Source organism: Sorex araneus, chromosome 2 (assembly GCF_027595985.1).
Source record: "Sorex araneus isolate mSorAra2 chromosome 2, mSorAra2.pri, whole genome shotgun sequence".
Taxonomy (NCBI): Eukaryota; Metazoa; Chordata; class Mammalia; order Eulipotyphla; family Soricidae; genus Sorex; species Sorex araneus.
Window position 1 is genome coordinate 22,295,857 of NC_073303.1, and position 20,007 is coordinate 22,315,863.

Genomic DNA, 20,007 nt, shown 5'->3' on the forward strand with positions numbered 1-20,007 from the left:
TATGCAGTTTTTGACTTGAATGTCGGTTAAACTTTTAAAAGAAAGTTTTGTGATTTACGTTCATGGTGAGTCTGAGAAGGAAAATTCTACCATCCCTGCAGGAGTATGAGTGAGAGATGGACGAGTTTGTACTAGGTGAAGCCTGTTTCACTAGAACTTGTGAATAATGAGTTAGACCAGTGGCTTATCCTCCACTCTTGCATGACCCCTTTTCCACTGAGAAAAGCAACTCAGGTGAAGGTTGCCAGAAATGCCTCGGGTATATTATACGTTTGATTTTGAATTAAATTTTGTCAGGTGTGCAGAAACCTATTGCTCCAGTTTTTCCCAGCACTCCCCGTTCAGTTATGCAAAGGACTGCAGTCTGCAGTCCAAGGAACGAAGAGTCAAATTGTTGTTTTTCATACTTTTTTTTTTTGTTCTGAGATTATGGATTTTTGCTTTGCTCTACAAGTATTTTTGTTAAGCTGCTTCAACTTTGGACTTTATTCTTACCTGGGGAGTCACTCCTCCCTTTTCAAATTAAAAAATTTGGGAGGGGTTGTTTCCTCCACAGCTGTACTCAAGGGATCAAACTCCAGCCTTTGACCTCTCTCAGTATCTCCCAGGCCGAGGCCCTTGTCCTCTTTCTTTGTTCACATGCTAGCTCTTTTTTTTTTTTTAAATGGAATCACCATGAGGTAGACTGTCACAAAGCAATTCATGATTGAGTTTCAATCGTACACCCGTCCCTCCACCCGTGTACATTTCCGGGCACCAATGGCCCCCGTTTCCCTTCTGCCACCCCCCTTTTAAGGTAATTTGTACCTTAAATTGTGTGGGAAGCAGGGAGGTGAGAGAAACCTGGGTTTAAACTTGAGGAATAATTAATTGCCTTTTAAAGATGTCAGCAATAGCTTGGTGTTTTGTTCCCTTTTTTAAAAAGAAAGATGTACAACTAGAGATTAGATATGCTTCCCAGTAGGCAGTAACTGACCGGACAGATGTTAGGAGTGAACCTTTGCTTATAATTAATGGAAATGTCGATGTAAATTCTTTAAGGAAGCTTTTTTTTGCTCCAAGAATCTAGGAGTAACTGTAATTTTATAAGATTTTATCTAAAATATACTAGCGATACCGATGCTTCTGGTTGAAGAATGTTGTTTAGGACTTTATCCATTTAGACCTAAAAAGTTAATAAGATATTTCATTTTCTTCAAATGCTCCTTTTTCTTTTCTCTTAAAAAAATAGTCTACCTTTATTATATGTTTTTAAAAAGTGGTCTACCTCAAGTAATTTCATAAAGGACTGCTAGTTTCCATGGGTTCAGAGTCTAAAATTCTATAAAAGTATGCCTGTGAGAAGGTTTTGTGGCCGATACATGGCATTTCAGTTATGGGAAACATGTCTTTACTTAGTTGTACTGATGAGAGCAGGAAGTACGTTCGTTCTGAAAACCACCTGTTCGATTTTTATTTGAATGTCTCATTTGATTTTCCTATATTTATGCAGGTCATGGGAAAACCCCAAAAGATGCAGCATCAGTTCGAGCCACACATCCAATACCAGCAGCCTGTGGGATTTATTACTTTGAAGTAAAAATTGTCAGTAAAGGAAGAGATGGGTAAGTGTAAATGTTGGTGAAAAACACTTTGCTGTTATTGGGTATTTTTATTTATTTTGATAATGTTTATGATGTAATTAGAATCTTACAGATTCTGTTAATTGAAAACATAGAATCTGAATATTCTGTTAGAGCAAGCTGGATTCTTGAATTGCTTAAATACTGTTTGAAGCTAATGCTTGAGTTGTCGTTAAGCCAGGTTTTTCTGGTTAATTTCTTTCTTTTTTTTTTCTGCATAAATTCTGGCTAATTTCATTGTCACTCTGAACAGCAAAGTGACAGTGACTAATTTTCCGTGCTAGATTTTTACATGGCCTTTTTCTGGATTCTGCTGAAGTTAAATCATCTTTAAACTAGTTAACCAAAGACAAAATGTGTTTGCATGCTCTTGGTTGGGTGGATTAGTGATTCCCATGGATCAGGGTGCGTTTTCAGAATGTCATAAATTGAGTACTCACGGTAGGTCTCGAGTCAGCATTTACATTTAGCACTGTAGCACTGTCGTCCCTTGTTCATCGATTTGCTCGAGCGGGCACTAGTAATGTCTCCGTTGTGAGACGTTGTTACTGTTTTTGGCATATCCAGTATGCCACGGTAGCTTGCCAGGCTCTGAACATTTACATTTACATTATTGTTTTTGACCTTGACATGGGAAGAGAGAGAGAGAGAGAGAGAGAGAGAGAGAGAGAGAGAGAGAGAGCGAGAGCGAGAGCGTGCACGCACATGACAATTCAGATGATAGTAGTCCGCGCTTTCCTTACTCCAGAGATTCCCTAAACCAGTATTTTCAGAAGTAGGAGTTGGAAAAGATAGGCATTTTGGGAAAGCTTATCTTTCAGGTCATTTTTAATGCAAGTTTGTGATTGAGAACAGAATCATTAGATCTGTCCACTGATTATTTTCTATTTCATTTAATATCAGAAAACTTTTAAAGCAATCCTAGGGTCATTTGTCCATCCAGCAAGGAAAGGTTGCTGGGCTATGTAAATTGACCTGTAGAGTATCTGTGTTTAAAGTATGTGTAGTTTGATTCTTCTTCCTTTGCTCTCTTTCTCTGTGGTGACAATCTGAAAAGTAGAAAGTAAAACTTGGGAACATAAGGAATAACTTCAACTCCCGCAGTTTTCCTAGCATGGCCAAGCCAAAGACAAACTAGGGAAACCAATGAGAAAGTGGTGGAGAGACCCCAGACTGAAATGGGTGCATAGTATTCTTTTGGTGGGAGTGTGAGGGCTTGGGCCACACCCTCCTGGCAGTGATTGGGGGACCTGGATTGGTTGATGAGAGGTGAGTCTTCACCCCCGCCCCATTTCCTAGCTCCTGCGCACCTGAGTTTAACCATTTCTCAGTCTGCTGCTCGATACTCAGTAAGACAGCTGTTTGTGTTTCAAATTGTCTTCTCTGCTCCCAGATGCACATGTTACTTATTGTTGATTCTTAGGGTTCACTTTACCTTTCACGCTGTGCATGTACTTTGCATGATCTCAACCTATTTTCATGGCAGCATAGTCACTGATTCTGAAATCTAAAATGACATCTGAGGTTAACCCCTTGAGCTCCAAATCAGTATATGTAACCAGTGGCCTGCATTTAAATGTTACACAGCCATTTAAATTTAGTTAGAATATTTTTCAAGCCAGTTTGGTTAGTGGTTTTATTGTTTATGGAAAATTGAGAATTTTCTACCTTTTAAAACTTTCTATGTTCACTGCATGTACTTTCTATTACCTTCACCGTACTCAGGTCTTGGTAATTTAACCCCTGAAGTCTTGCAAGTGGCTGACTTACTGGTCTCCATTTGCTTCCTGTTCTACTCCAGTCTGTGTGGTATTATGTTCTTCATAGTATAGCACTAGGTTGTTGCTTTGAGGATAAAATCTGAAACCTCTTTGCAGAATTCTTCTTAATGGGGCTAAGTCCTCTATAATTTTTCAGTCCTATCTCTGTTGCCAGAACCCATTCTTCTTTCTTTAATCTTTTGCTTTTGTTAAAAACAGTAGGTACATGCTACAAATAGTGAAATTTGTTGGTTTAGTGTGTAGGTCTGTGAGGTTTGACAGACGTCTGCTGCCCTACGATGGCAAAAGGAAGGTTCCCTCATGTCCCCCCTCACCCCCACACCCATTGCTTCCTACCTCTTTGTAGACAGCGGTTCCCTGTCTCTAGCCCTTGGGAACCCTGATTGATTTCCTGTCTCTGTAACTTTGTTATTTCTAGAATGGTCTGTAAATGAAATTATATAGAATGTAGCCATTTAAGTCTGGCATCTTCCACTCAATATATTTCATTTAAGATTCATTCTTGTTGTTCTGTATATTGGTAGGTCTATAATTGTCTGGATGAATGAGCTACATTTTGCTTATTCACTATTCAGTTGAGTGGCATTCAGCTTGTTTCCGATTTTTGATAATTCGGAATATAGACAGTACAAACATTTATGTGTTGGGCTTTTGTGTAAACGTGAACTTTCATTTTATCCATATAAATATTTAGGAGTGGGATTGCTGCATTGTATGTATGGTAAGTGCATTTGTAATTGTATAATACACTGCCAGGCTGTTTCTGCAAAGTAGCTGTACTAGTTTGCTTTCACCTCAGAGGTATATAAGTATTCCTTTTTAATAGCATTTGGTATCATCAGGGTATTTTGTTGTTGTTGTTGTAAATTTTTAGCCAGTGATGACTTATGGTTTCATGCATTTTTAAATTTTTTATAGTTGAGGTAGTAGCGTTACAATAGTGTTACTATTTGTGCCTTTGATACACTGTTACTGTTTTTCCATCACCACCAAAGTAGATCACGCCCCTCTACCACTTTTTTTATTCCCCTTGGCAGGGTATGATGGGGATGGTGGGGGCATCCCCTGTATTTTTCAGGAGCTCCTCCTCGTTCTGTGCTTTGAGGGATTTGCTCCTGAGGGTGCTCAGGGGACCCTGATACATTGGTGGGGATTGATCTCCGGTCTGTCACTTGGAAAACATGTGCTCAGCCAGTGGAACTGTTCTCTCCAGCCTGGTTCATCTCTTGGCTGTGGTTTTAATTTACATTTCTTTAGTGACTAGTGGTGTTGAGGAATCACTAATTTTTATCTGTCCATCATTGCTTATAGGATACTGTTTGTAATTCTTCAACTGTGCTCACTAATATGAGTACAGTTAAAGAAAGAACAGTCTTATATGTAGGATCTTTACTTTTTACATTCACTTTCTCTTGCCCCTTCCCTGTCTGCCTAGCTTATTCTTTTTTTTTTTTCTTTTGGGCCACACCCAGCTGTGGCAGTTACTTCTGACTCTGCTGAGTGGTTACTCCTGGCTGTTCTGGGGACCATATGTGGTTCCCAGAATACATCTGGGGTTGGCTGTGTACAGGGCAAGCATTTGAATTCCTGCTCTGTCTGTGAATCTAAATTATTTATTCTTTAAATATCACTTCATTAGTGATATTTGTCTCCTAACAAAATTACAAATTGCGTTTTTCTATGCTGCTTTGCATAGTCTATAGTTGTAATATCTAGACTTTCCTAATTATTTGCTCATTGGTGGTATTTGACTACAACTCAAGGATGAAAAAATGGACTTATAATATTTCACTTGAAAGGCAGTACTTAGTTTATAGATAGCATTCATGTGGGTGAATAAATAATTAGATGAGCAAAGCGCCTACCTCCCATGTATTCTCGGAGAAAACTGATTTGTCACACCGCCAACATCTTTTTTGTTCTGCGGCTGTTGCGATGCCCGGGTCACACAGGCGTGATAGTGTTGGGGTCGCGCGTCTTGTGGCAGTGCTGACAGCCTGACTGCAACTGCGAGTTCTTTGGTCAGATTTTACTTAACCTTCTCTCAACTTTTACACAAAGGTTAAACTCCGTGCTTTTGGAAAGAACCGTTCATTTACAGGAAGTCATATAATTAATTTTGACCAATTAATTTTGGCTTTCTGGAAGTGTGTTGGGACAGGAAAACTCGTTTTTAAAATTTTCAAGTTCTATTATCTTTGTAAAGAGTGGACCAGGAAGAACACTGGCTCATCACCGCTCATGTTCAGTGACGCATGTTCATCTGAGTTTATTTTCTTCCTACAAAATGAATTCCCTTTTATTTACTTCGCTATTTAGGGTTTGAGGTGGCCATACCCAGCTGTGTGCTCAGGTCACTCCTGGCAGGGCTCTGGGGCCCCAGGGTGTGCAGAGCCCTGGGGTCAGGCACCTGCAAGGCAAGGCCCTTTGCCCTCTACCTGCCCCTCCTTTTTAAACAGTGTCTTTCAGAGACGTGAATCATTAGATCCAAGATCTCAGGATATTTTTTTTTCCCCTTTGCAGTTTATTATTGTTGGCCGTTGGATATTTTTTACTACATTTTTCCAATAGTGCCACTATTTGAATTTTACTCTTGCGGTTCTGCTAAGCTGCCCCCACCCCCAGAGGGCAGCCAGCGTTCCTCCCCCCATCCCAGCTGTTTCCTGCCCCTCCCTGATGGTCAGCACCTCAGGTTATAGGGCCGTGTCTGTATCTCAGGTTCATTTCTGTTGAGGATTCTTTAGTCTTTGCTTTTCTTCTTTATACTCGGTGTATGACTGAGTTTGTCTTTTCCTTTGAGCCTTTCTCTTCACTTGAGCATGACACCCCCCAGTTCTGTCCGGAGTGTAGCAAGCTGCAACAGTTCACGTTTTCTCCTCAGTAGAATCTGCTGTGCCCACACCTGCCACCGTGGAACCAAGAAACACTCCACCAAGTGATGGGGCATTTCTTTCCCGCTGCAGCCCCAGCCCTCCTTACTGTTTCTGGACTTTTTGGTAAAGCCTGTTCACAATGGTTGAGGCAATATCTCATTGTCATTTTTTCATTTGTTTTTCTCTGGTAATCAGTGATGATGTGCATTCTCTTCATATGCTCATTGGCTTCCCCCCACCCCACCCCTTTAAGACTGCAGAGCTGTTCTACAGCGTTGTCTGCAAAGTTGTTCATGATGGATTTGTTACAGGCATTCGATATTCCAACCCCAGACCCACCACCACGGTCACCTTCCTTCCACCATTGTCCCCACCCCTAAAGTCTGCCCTCATAGCAGGCCCAAAATAATTAATTTTACATTGCTTGTTGGGCTGGAGCAATAGCACAGCGGGTAGGGCATTTGCCTTGCACGTGGCCGACCCGGATTGGATTCCTCCGTCCCTCTCCAAGAGCCTGGCAAGCTACCGAGAGTATCCTGCCCACACAGCAGAGCCTGGCAAGCTCCCCATGGCGTATTCAGTAGGCCAAAAACAGTAACAAAAGTCTCACAATGGAGATGTTACTGGTGCCCGCTCGAGCAAATTGATGAACAACAGGATGATAGTGACAGTGACATTTCTTGTTACCACTCAATGGCTAGTGGAATTACTAAAAAAATAATTCAATAAAAGAAAATCTGTGGAAATTGTTCTATGTCACCAAGAGGACAGTAAGCCCTTGTCTGAGGGTTTACTAAGCTGCTAGTTGAGCCTCCTGTGCTCAATTCTGTTAATCAAGCTTAGTTGGCTTCTGTGTTACGTGTGGTCCCGTGTGGTCCTGTGCGGTCTGGTGTCCTCCTACCCGGAGGTTAGTATTGTCGAGTTTGGAGATGTCACGTGGCTTCGAATGTGGCTGAGCGCTGCAGAACATCTAGAATGTTTAACAGGGTAGTGAGCCGCAGCAGTTGGGGCATGAGGGAGGCTGCCAGGGCTTTGGCAGGGCAGAGACGTGGTCCGCCCCCTTCCTGAGGCCGTCCCAGACGAGATGTATCTCAGAAACTTTCGCAGCTGTCGAGATTCAATCTTGAGTCTCTGAAGCAAGGCCTGATAGATGAGCTTGCATGGTGGTGGGATGGGTGTGTGTGTGTGGGGGGGGGTGGGGAGCAAGTCTCAGTCTTCAGCCAGAAAAACCCGGTGTACCTGAAATTGTCGGCAGTTTGGTATCTCTGTGGAGCTCAGTGGTGAGGTTGTGGAGTCTGGCTGTGGGCATGGTGGCAGCTGTCGAGGGTGTGATTGCAGGGCGGGGACTTGGTGGTCACCCTTGATTTCTCAGCCCGGGGTCTCAGCCAGACCTCTGGCCTTCTTTATAGGTAGTCTTTGAGGAAGTATCTGTCTCCTTTCTGTGTTCTTTTCTTTTCGGGACACACCCTGTGAGGCCCAGGACGTCGTGCTGGCTGTGTGCTAAGGGATCTCTCCCGGCTGTGTACAAGGGACCATATGCAGTGCTAGTGACCACACTTGGGGGCTGTGTGCAAGGTGGGCATCTCAGCTCCTCTGCCAGGTCTCTCTCTGGCTCTATCCTCCCCCCCCACCCTTTTTTTTTTTTTTGACTCACCATGAGGTACAGTTACAAGCTTTCATGTTTGAGTTTCAGTCATACAATGATCAAACACCCATCCCTCCACCAGTGCACATTCTCCACCACCAATGTCCTCAGTATATCCCCCATCCCACCCTCTGCCTGCCTCCATGGCAGTTTCCCCCATACTTACTCTCTACTTTTGGGCATTATTCTACCCCATTCTTAAACGCTTTTGTTGTTGAGCTTTGAGAGTGCTTTATGTATCTTGGATGTTCCTTTGTTATGAGTGAATATTTTCTTTCAATCAGTGGGGCGTCTTTTTAATTTAGGCCTCATTTCCTATGCAGTACAGAGGCTTTTTTAGTCTGATTTAGTCCCACTTGTTCATTTCCAGTTTCGTTTTCTTTGCCAGTGTGGTTGTGTCAGTGAAGGCCCCTCTGATGTCAGGGTCTACCTGTTTTTCTTTAGTGTATCTTGTAGAAATAGTTTTGGTGTCAATCCATTTAAAATTAGCTGTTATGTGCGGTGTGAGACAGGGGTCTAGTTTCATTTTTTGGCATGTGGCTCTTCAGTTTTCCTGGCTCCATTTGTTGCTCCACTTCATGTACTTAACCCCTTGGAGTGAATTAGTTGACAAACACCTTCGAGTTTGTTTGGCTCTCAGTTTTTTTCTATTGAAGATCTCCGTGTTTTGAAGAGAATAATTATTCAGTAAATTTTCTGATGAAATGGCTAGAACTGGGTTTGCATATTCACTTAGTTTGTACGTATTATTTCTAGGTTTGCCTAGAAATAATTGGGTGTAAGGAATATATTTGTGGTGTTATCATTATGGTTATTTATTGCCTAAAGAAAGCTTGAGGAAATTCCTCTTATTGGCTGAAAAGTGAATGTTTTGTTTCTTGCCTTGGGTTTTTACTTAAATTGAACATACTTTTTTATAAAATTATTCAGGAAAATTTTTTTCTAAATTTTGTGGTAAAAATCCAATGCATTTTCATAGCAAAAACCTAATTTTTTTTTGGTTTGTTTTTGAGGAGGCATATTTAAAGGGTATTTATTTACTTTGTGTTCTTGTTAATGATGGTTGACTGTCAAGATGAATTTCTAAAAGCGGTTTGTATCTAATGTACTTTTAGTTTCGAAATTTCATTCAGGTTTTAAATTATCCTTGCTAATTAGGGTGGATACAGTTAATTTTTTGTGAAAATGTTTTTATTGGAAAATTTTTAGAATTATAATTTACCATGGGTTATATTTTTAGCTCTTCAAACAAGATATTGATGCCATTCTGACAGTGATTTAGGAAGTAATGGCCAAATCTGTTCTGTTTCTAAAATTGTCAGTTTGTAATCAAGTATGGTCTTTAGCATATTCCTTCTATACTTGATGACTTTCTGAATTGTTTCTTGGGGTCGGCTGTGGAATAAGTAAAGGCCTTCCTTCAAACCATCTAACTTTATTTTCAGTGCATTAAATTGAACTGGGTATTTGGGCCACATCTGGTGATGCTCAGGACTCAATCCTGACTTGGGGATCACTCATGACTACACCAGGCCTCGCGCCTGGGCCGGCTGCAGGCCAGCTGTGCCCCCTCCCCACAGCTGCCTCTCAAAGGCCTTGGTTCATCTTGTTTTCAAAAAAGGTGGAACCACTCAGCATTCCCACCAAACATAGCGTGAGACTAATACCCAAGACCAGTAAAAACAAGGCCCAGGAGGACTGGTCCATGGTTGGAAGCCTGCCTCACCTGGTGGGGGAGAGGGCGCCCATTTGACGAGAGTTGGGACGGACCATTCTGGATAAGAACTGTGCGCTGAAAGTGGGTGGAGGAACAAACATGATAACCTCTCTGGTCCTGTATGCAAGCCACAGTGCTCATAAGGAAAGAGAGCACGAGAGAGAGCGAGAGTGAGAGAGAGAGCGAGAGTGAGAGAGAGAGCGCGAGAGAGCGAGAGAGCGAAAGCGAGAGAGCGAGAGAGCGAGAGAGAGAGCTAGAGAGAGAGAGAGCGAGAGAGAGAGAGAGAGAGAGAGAGAGTAGCTGCCAGAGAGCAGGCTGGGGAATGGCGTAGGAGGAGCCGGGGGCACTGGTGGTGGGAAGTGTACACTGGTGAAGGGACAGTGTTGGAACCTTGTATGACTGAAACCTGATCATGAACCGCTTTGTAACTATATCTCAGGGTGATTCAATTAAAGAAAAAAAAAAGGCCTTTGCTGCTTTTCTTTCCAAAGACATTGTTGTGACTTCTGTAAGTAGCAAGTGGAAGATGGAGAAGGCGACCAAATCAGCAGTATATTTAGTCTCACATATTGAAATGTATGATGTGTCAGGCATCATTTTTTCTGCTTTGTTTCGTTGGGGGGCTGCACTCTTGAATGCAGGGTGGTTACTCCTGGCTCTGTGCTCAGGAATCCCTCCTGGTGGGGCACAGGGAACCCATAGGGGATGCTGGGGATCGAACCTTACTTGCTGTACTATCCTCTGGCCCTCCCATAAGGAACTATTTTATTCATTCCTGTCTTGCTGATTAATTCCTTGTTGGGGAACAGACACTGAGTAGAAACACATTCACAGCATTGAGTGAACAGGATGGAGGTATTGCCTTCAGAAATATCCAGTTCAGTATATGGAGGAAGCAGATCTATCCAAATAACTCTAGATGAAGATGCAGTAACCTGAGTCCTCTAAGGATGACAAAATATATGGGAGAACGAAGCATTTTGACTAAGGAAACTGACTGATAAAGGAGGTATTATTTTTCAGGCCCTATAAAATGAGTAAGAATTTTAGATCCTTTATCTAAGAAAAATATTCTGGACTGATCAATGACTGCACTAGTCTCTTGGGAAGAATAAAACTGTGTTATGTATTTGGCTGAGTTATGTGGCTCAGTACTGTCGGAGTCTTGAGGGACATTAGTGAACAGTTTACACAAGGAAGTGTGGAATCCTCCAGGAAAGACCGTAGTCTTTCTGTCTGCTTTCATAGTCTACTGAAAATAGTGGGGAACCTTCGCAGTCGGACAGTAGTTTTTTTTTTTAAGGAAAAAAAAGAGGAGATGGTTTAATTTCTTGAGTACCTTTAAGTACCTCTAGATTCCGATGCCAGGGATCTAAAATTTGCAACAGAGAGAGAGACTGAAATAGGGTTTCCGCCCTGCAGAAGTTTTCAGGTCCGAGGGGCATGAACAGGTCGGTGCAAAACACATAGTCCTAGGTGAATGAGGAAATAGGAAGTGTCTGATAGGGAAAAGAGCAGGCGGCCGCCAGCTCACTGGGCGGTGAGGGAGCAGGCCCAGTGTGTGAGCAGAGCATTCAAAAACAAACAGCTGTTTTACAAGCTACTACTCTTGCTAAGAGACGCAGTCAGCTGCCTGAGGATTGAGCGAATGAAAAGAATGGTGCCAGCCTGGTAGGCTTGGAATAAATAATTCACGTAAAGCAGTTGTGTGAGTGGCGCGCACACACTTGACGCTGGTGCTGGAGAAGGCGCCTTGTCTAGAAAGGATCTTGAAGGGGCTTTTAATGCTAATGTGCTGGGGGGCGGGGCTTGTCTCTTTCTAGTTCTTAAGCCAGGGAATGGTAATGAAGGGATTTACAATTCAGACCGGTGTCTCCAATGATAAGATGGAGGATGGAGAGGCCTTGGATTGACGTTGAGAGGACCGGGAGCTCTTGTGAGACCGCGTTGAGGCCTCCATCTGTCCAGGAGGGATGGCGATTCCTGCACTGTTTAGAATTTCAGATTCCGGAGATCTTGATTAGGAGGTGAGAGTGACGTGAGTAGGATCCGGATTATTGGGTAGTGGTTTCCATAGCTCAGGCTGACTAAACCACAGAGATGCCACTGGAGGGACGTGGAGCTTTGAGGGGCGGGTGATGACAGTGTTGGGATTGCTGTTGGGCTTCCAGCTGCTTAGTAGAAAGGCCTAGAAAAAAGGTGGGACTTAGAACTGAATTTAGGCCTATTGTTTAGGGAGTTAGAGGAAAGCTGAAGGTGGATTTTAGAATTTTGTTTTGTTTTTTAGAATAATTCTAAAATTCACGCCATGTTAAGTTGTTGAAGGCCAGGATAGGGTCACCCCGAAGGCGGCTAAGTAAAGAAAAGGGCCCAGGTTGGAATCACGGTGGGGAAGAACCTGCTTCTACTGAAGGAACAGTCGGGATGAGAAGCAGCCACGGAGGCTAAAGGGAAACCCGAGTTGTCCCTTGGTTTGCCATACATCGATTGCGGCCACCCCACTCTCTTAATCTCCCGATCTCCCTTCACACTCCCCCCCCTGCTCCCGCCCTGTTCCACGCGGGAACCGGGGGTCTGTCTCAGGCACCCGGGGCCTGAGCCCGTGACGGCCAGTCCTTGTTACAGCCTTTCTATATGTAGGGGCAGAAGGCGAGCATGTCTGCGCTGTCGGGCTAAGGCCGGGCGCCCAGGGGGGTGCCCTGCTGCTGTGCTTAGTCTGATCGCTTGATCCGTTCAGGAAAAAAGAAAATTCTTTGCCCTGGATGGAGTCATTTGAAGAGTACAGAAAGATGTGAGGGAGAAAGAAACTTATAACCTTTATTATTGTTACTAATGATTCATGTTTTCTTTCTTACTATGCACTTTAATGTTTTAGTATTTTAAACACAGTGATGGGCTGGGGCGATAGCACAATGTGTAGGGCGTTTGCCTTGCACACGGCCGACCCGGGTTCGATTTCTCCGTCCCTCTTGGAGAGCCCAGCAAGCGACCGAGAGTATCCTGCCCGCACAGCAGAGCCTGGCAAGCTATCCATGGCGTATTCAATATGCCAAAAACAGTAACAACAAGTCTCAACAATGGAGATGTTACTGGTGCCCACTCGAGCAAATCAATAAGCAATGGGACAACAGTGCAGTGCTAAACACAGCGATTGTCTTTTTTGGATTGAGGGCCACACCCAGCAGTGATCAGGGCTTACTTCTGGCTTTGTGCCCAGAAGTGAGCCCCGGCAGTGTGTGGGGACCCCAATGAACACCAGGGATTGAACCCAGGTTGACCGTGTACAAGGCCTCTCCAGCGCCCTTAAATATAGTTATGCCCTCACAGTGTTTCATCTCCTGTTATAGATCCTAGCAGGGCTCAGGGGACCCTGTGTGGTGCCAGGGATCGAACCCGGGTCAGCTTACCTGCCGAGCTCTCTTTCCGGCCCATAATATATGTTTGCTTTTATATTTCTATTTATTTATTTTATTGAATCACCGTGTGGAAAGTTGCAAAGCTTTCAGGCTTAAGTCTCTGTTTACAATGCTCGAACCCCCGTCCCTTCACCAGTGCACATATTCCACCAACAAGATGTTCGCTTTCATATTTCAGTCCCCTCTTCCGCTTGCTCCTGTGATGACCCAGGGTTGGACACACACCTGCCTCTTCTAGTTGCGAGCTCATACACACGCGTGCTAGGATTGCCGCAAAGCCCCTGGCCGTGGTAGAAGTACAGCATCTCATCGAGGTGTTTGCCAGGTTTGCACCCGTCAGTCGGGCCACTAGCGCACATCTGGCTGGGATGTACCTGGAAATGGCTGGTGTTGCCGGGGATCACAGGCAGCAGAGTGGGGCTTAAGACAGAGTTGCCAGAATTGTGCCTGGTGCATGTCGCAGCACCGAGGGTCGAACTCATGACCTTATTTATGCTTGCAAGGTAGGTGTTCTGGCCTGTACCTTCAGGCCTGTATGTATTTGTGTGTGTGTTTATGGCTATATATTCTTCAGTTGCGTAAAGAAGTTCCCAGTGAGATTTAAAGTGATGAATTTTAATTGATGAATTTTTTTTGTTTGTTACTACACCTGTGGTATTCAGGGCTTACTCCTGGCTCTGGGCTCAAGGATCCCTCCTGGAGGTGCTTGGGGGAACATAATGGGGTACCGGGGATCAAACCTGGTTCAGTTGCATGCAAAGCAAGCACCTTACCTACTGTCTCTCAGGTGTTCTTGTTTTGTTTTGTTTTTTTCTTTTTGGGTCACACCTGGCCATGCACAGGGGTCACTCCTGGCTCTGCACTCAGGAATTACTCTTGGTGGTGCTCAGGGGACCATATGGGATGCTGGGAATCGACCCCGGGTCGGCCGCGTGCAAGACAAACGCCCTACCCGCTGTGCTATCGCTCCAGCCCCTCTCAGGAGTCTTTATGGGTGAATTCAGTCAGCTTTTTGTTTTGGTTTGGCTGTAGCATAATTTGTTCTGCCTATATTAAGGCATATCCATACATATCTTATTATTTGGTTGTTTTTAGTTCATTTATTTATTTTTGGTGTTTAGGCTACACCTGACAGTGCTCAGGGCTTACTCTTGGCTCTGTCCTCAGGGATCACTCCTGGTGGTACTCAGGGAACCATATGCGGTGCTGGGAATTGAACTGGGGTTGGCTGAGTGCAAGGCAAGCGTCTTCCTGTACTATCTCTCCTGCCTCTCAATATTTTAAATAGTTTTCATGCATGAATTTCTTTTTTGTTTTTGGTGGGGGTGTACAGCTGGTGGTGCCAGGGATTGAAACGAGTTCGCCAAATGCAAGACAGGTGCTTTACCCACTGTATTATCTCTCCTGGCCCAGGAAAGATTTCTGCTTTTAGGGCCACTCTCTGCTTGGGGAACAGGCTCCTACATGCAAAGTGTGTGGTCTAGTCCTTTGAACCATCTTCCTGGTCCAGATTTCTTAAAGGTTACTTAAAGTAGAATTATTGGAGCAAAAGAAAGCAGCTATTAAGAGACTCATCACTCAGTGATCCAATGTCTCTAGAGAGATTAGTTGAACTTTTGGTGGAGAAACAGTTGTGTGTGTAAACTGGAGTGAGAGAATCCAATGAAAGATTGGGAAGGTGAGTTCCCTTGCTAAAGCTAGAACCTTCATGTTAATTAGAACTCTGTGTGTGTGTGTGTGTGTGAGAGAGAGAGAGAGAGAGAGAGAGAGAGAGAGAGAGAGAGAGAGAGAGAGAGAGAGAGAGTTTGTGTGTGTATTGGGGGAGGGGGTAGAATATGGAATTGAGGAGCCTGGAGTGATGAGGCAGTGGGTTGGACTGGGTAGGATGCTTCCCTTGCACGTGATTTGACCTGAGTTTGATAGGTTCCATCCCTGGCATCTCTTGGTCTCCCCCCGAGCTTACTAGGAGTAATTCCTGAGTGCAGAGCCAGGAGCAAACCCTGAGCACTGCTGGGTGTAGACCAAAATCTTGGCCCCCCCGCCCCCCAAATAAGAGAGTCTGGAATTTTCTAGCATAAATGTCTCTGCTTCTGAAATCTGTCCTGCCAACTCTCACCTCTTAGACTCCTGCTTCCTCCTCTTGGTGCGTCTTGCCACACTCCCTGCTGATGGACGCGTCCTTTCCGTTTGAATTGTAGCTCCAGAACGCAGGCTTGCTCTTTTTTCCTGGTTCTATCTTGTCCCATACTTCATCACTAGTCATTGATTAGATAAGTAAAGCTATTGAGGAGTTAAGAACTGCAAAGCCCAAAATCTGTTGGGGTGAGTTTCCGCGTGCCTTTGTCCATGCTCTCAGATGCTTAGGAAGGAAGTTGAAGTGGTTGGCGAATGCAGGTCAGGAAATTAGGTGAGGCTAAGCCACTTGGAGGGACAGTTACAGTTAAGGTTATTTGTGGGTTCTAAGAAAGGAAAATTGATGTGAGATATTTGGCTTTGTTCTGTGGATTTTGAGTTGCGCCAGGAGGTGCTCAGGGGCTACTCAGGGCTTAGGGGGTCTCTCCTGGTGGTGCTCTGGAGACCATGTGCAGACAGATTTGAACCCAGAGCTCTGACATGCCAAGCATGCACTTTTGTCCTCGGAAACCTCTCCCTGCCCTATTGAAGATGTTTTTGAGAGGCTGGAGATACAGGACGGGGGTAAGGCTCCACCCCCACCTCCCTGTGTTGTCCCTGAACTGAGAGAATGCCCCACTTCAGTGGCCCCAGGCGCCCTTAATCTTTCACCATGACTTCAAGCAGCTGGGAATACTAACAAATGTAGTATTTGAAAGTATACTTTGGAGTTTCCGAACCTGATCGAGCGTTTCACAATCTCCTTTGTGTTTACCTCTGCTTTCGTTCGTGTTTGCTACTGCTGAAATCACAGACACAGACCTTCCAAAGGCGGTGAAGGACCTGTTGGGTCTAGACCATTTCACTTTCTGTGGATGAGGTAGTAATTGAAATGTTGAAAATGATTTCAAAGTAATTATTGTCTATGGAAGGAAACATAGGATGGTTAAGAATTAAATCCCAATCCCATTGTTTTTATTTTTATGGTTTAGAAAGTACAGAATCTGATCAGTTTTCTCGCCAATATTTTCAAACTTGTAAGAGTTAATATAATTAACATCATCTCTCCACTACAGAGATTTTAAAGTTAAGGTTTTGCCATATTGATTGTAAACCTGTTTATCAGTTTTAATTTGATGCACTTAAAAATAATTTTCAGTTTCCAAATCACTTTCATTTGCATTATCTTGCTTTACATGTGTATTTTAAAATTTTTATTATTTTTAAATTTTTTTTTAATTTTGAGGCTCCAGCTTGCACTCCTGTGCTGGGAGCCATCCCCTCAGCTTCTTATGTCTTTTTTTTTTAATTGCTCTGAAAATCTTTTGTCTGTTGCTGTTGGTATGACTTTTTGTTTGCCCTATCCTGAGTTGCCATAATTTCTAAATTCAAATGCCAGTGTTATTGATACTATCATTATTAATAATACTAACATTATTGATTCAAGAATATTAAATACTACACAACTATGATTAATACTATAAAGAATGTCTCTACTGCTACACATTTTCCTCAATTTGTTACTGGTTATCGAAATATTTCCTATAGATAGACTTTGAAAAGAACATTTTTTGAAATTTGCTTGAGTTGATTCTTCCTAGTTCTGTCACTAATTTGCTTATTTTTGTTCATGTGAATTTTTTTTTGTTGTTTCTCTTCCCTTTTTCTTTTGACCTCACTTTCCTGGACCTTAGGCACTGGTGACCAGGCCTCACACTAACCCAAAAACTTTTTATTTGAGCTTTCCCCAACCCCTTCTTGCCCGAGGTCACACAGCGAGTCCCAGAGGGGTTTGTCCCACAGCTGTCTGCTCTCGGGCAGTTGGAATCAGGGCTCAAACCGTAGTCACGTGACCGTGGGGCACATCTTTAAGTGACTAAGCCATCTTCCCATCTCCGTGCACTTTCCCCCTTATATTACATAAAACATTTACATTGTTCCAGAATGAAAAGAAGCCCTTCATAAAAGACTCACTTCATCCTTCTGTCCCATCCCCCCCTTTAAATAAACAAGTAATCCTCTTTCTTAATTTCTGGCTTATGCCTTAGAAAATTGTCAAGGGACGTCCCAAGAAACTAGTGACCCTAGTTGCTTCTAGAGAGGGGAAACAGTTACTTGGAGATAAGAGTGAAAGAAAACCAGGCATTTTTGTCAGTTTTGAATTATGGTTTTTTTTTTTTTTATATTGTACTGTATTGTCTTTTGGGGGCAGGTTAGTCTCTTTATGTTGATAAAGTTACTTCTCATTAACACTATATCCTTTTATTAAAAAAAATCTCTGCTGTAAGCGGTAATAGGTTCATCTAGTTCCTTGTTCTAGTACATTTTTGGCATCAAAAAGTTTGCTACTTGAGGTAAATACACTTTTTTGTGTCTATGCTCAGTTCTCTGAGTTTTGGTACCAGATCTCGAATCCAGATCCAGAGCAGCTTCCCCATCTTCTGCACTTTCTCTTCTCCCCTTTATAACCAAGACCAACTCCTGCTCCTAACTTCTGGCGACCACTGACCTTCCCTCCAGTTTTTCCTTTTGAAACGTCACGTGGATGAAACTGTGCGTGTGTGACGCTTTGACTAGGTAAAGTGTAGTAGTTCTTTGAGTTACCTTTGAAATTTTGTCCATTCTGTGAAATGACATCAAATATATTTAGGTGTATTAGTCCCAGTGGGGGGGAGCGGGGGCTCAGGGTGCTGTTGTGCGCCCAGGCTCTGTCCCTCGTCATCTCCATCCGCCCCCCGACAAGACGAGACCATCTTCCAGGCCAACGAGGAGCCGGGTTACGTGTTCTTCTCGGCGCCGGGCTCCTCCTGCCTGCCGCTGACCACCATCCTAGTCCTGTACAGCCGCGTCTGTGTGGTGGCCACGAGGGAGAGCCGAGGCCTCAAGTCCGGCCTCAAGGCCGACGAGTCGGACTCAGAGCAGGTGATGCTCCGCATCCACAAGAAGAGTGTCTCCGCGGTAGGCTCCAAGGTCAAGACGCGCTTCACCGTGAGGCTCCTCAGGTTTTCTACGAGAAGACGGCGGCCAAGACCCTGGCATCGTGGTGGGCTGTGTTGTCCTTTGCTGGTTGTCTTCTTTCTTGGTGATGCCCATTGCAAAGTCCCTCTGGGAGAGCCCGGCAAGCTCCCCGTGGCATACTTGATATGCAAAGAACAGTAACAACGACGGTCCTCATTGCCCTGACCCTGAAAGAGTCCCCAATTCGCTACATCGGGCCACACTAGCACAAGATAGGGATGAATGGAGACGTTGCTGGAGCCTGCTCGAGCAAATCGATGAACAGCGGGATGACAGCGATACAGTGGTATTCAGATATTGAAGAAACTTGTGGCATGTAGCATACATCGTTCTATTATTATCTGTTATTATAGTGTTTGTTCTAAGTTCAGTATTTGTAATACCTCTAAGACAGTAGCCCTAAGCTTCTCTTAGCGTTGTTTATTTTAACTGGACTCTACTAAGATGCCCAGGAAAAACTCACGGAACAGTTTTACTTAAATCCTTTCTGGTTACTTAATTGCAAATGTTATAATCATATTTGTAAATTTGATTAGACACAGAATTCTTATTTAGTAGCCCGGCAAGCTACCGAGAGTATCTCACCCACACGGGAGAGCCTGGCAAGCAACCCGCGGTGTATTCGGTATGCCAAAAGCAGTAACAACACGTCTCGCAGTGGAGACAGTACTGGTGCTCGCTTGAGCAAAGCGATGAGCCAACGGGATGACAGTTGATAGTATTTTCTTGGAAATTTTTTGTATTTGGATAATCATGTCTTTGCAAAATCTTCTGCCATCTTTTTCTTCCTTATAGAAACCAGATCTTGCTTTTGGATTACAAAATAGATTACCAAGGCTGGGGGCCAAGGGTAGGGCAGACCAGGATGCAAACTGGAGAGTTTGGTGGGGGGTGGGGGGCATTGATCAGAACCCTGCCCATCAGCCCTGTTGTACACGTGTCACCTGAGCTGCAGGAATCGCTTTTAGGAAGAAAGAGACTTGATGTTTGCTTGGATACCTGGAAGATCTTTTTTTGTGACATTTATTTACTTATTTTTGTGGTCCATACCCAGGAGTGCTCAGGACAGACTCCTGGCTCTGCCCTCAGGGCTCACTCCTGATGGTGCTGGGGGACCTGGTGGGATGCGGGATCCAGCCCTGGTTAGCCACGTGCGTGGCAAGTGCCCGACCCGCTGATCTGTGTCTCCGGCTCCGGCTTTCTATTTTGGGGGTGTTCTTGGCCCACTCTGCTCAGCAGTGACTCAAGCAGGGTTTTGGAGACCGTAGATAGATGTAGCCAGGGATCCAAACGGGGGCAGCTGCATGCCAGGCGAGTGATTTACCCCTCTACTCTCTCCCTGCCTCAGGTTTTTCTTTCTTTAGAGAAAGTGTTCTTATTTATTGGTGTTAACTGTCAGATGTGACTTTAATAGGCTCAAGTTCTTTTCAGAATTTTTCTTTTATGATTTTTGAGGTTTGCCTTGTTTCCTTGCCTTTTTTTTTTTTTTTTAAGACTCGGCTCCTGGGTCTGTGTTGGCTCTTCTTATCTGTTATCCTGCAGTCTAAAGAATCCTTTCATTCCCCTCTTTCCTCTTTGCAGTGCTGGGGATCAAGCTCGAGCTTCGTATCATCAAGCCGTGTGTTCTGCCACTGGGCTGCAGCCGTGGCCCTGCTTCCCTTTAAAAGAAAGTCCCCCCTCCCCCGCCCATCTATTCCATCCTTTGTTGCATTCATTCTTGTGTTACGTTTAGTTTACATTTGTGATGTCATTTTTTACTTCTAATTTTCATATGATGTGAATAGACACTTTTTCCACATTTATATAAAAATTTGGAGACTGTG

General features: G+C 44.0%; 1 protein-coding gene across 1 annotated transcript in view; it reads left to right on the forward strand.

The window, feature by feature from the left end:
- RANBP9 (RAN binding protein 9) overlaps positions 1 to 20,007 on the forward strand; it is an 81,948-nt gene that overhangs the window by 14,701 nt on the left and 47,240 nt on the right. The window contains exon 2 of the mRNA XM_055126010.1: positions 1,493 to 1,604. Coding sequence (XP_054981985.1) covers positions 1,493 to 1,604 — 112 coding nt within the window. The remainder of the gene's footprint in view (positions 1 to 1,492; positions 1,605 to 20,007) is intronic.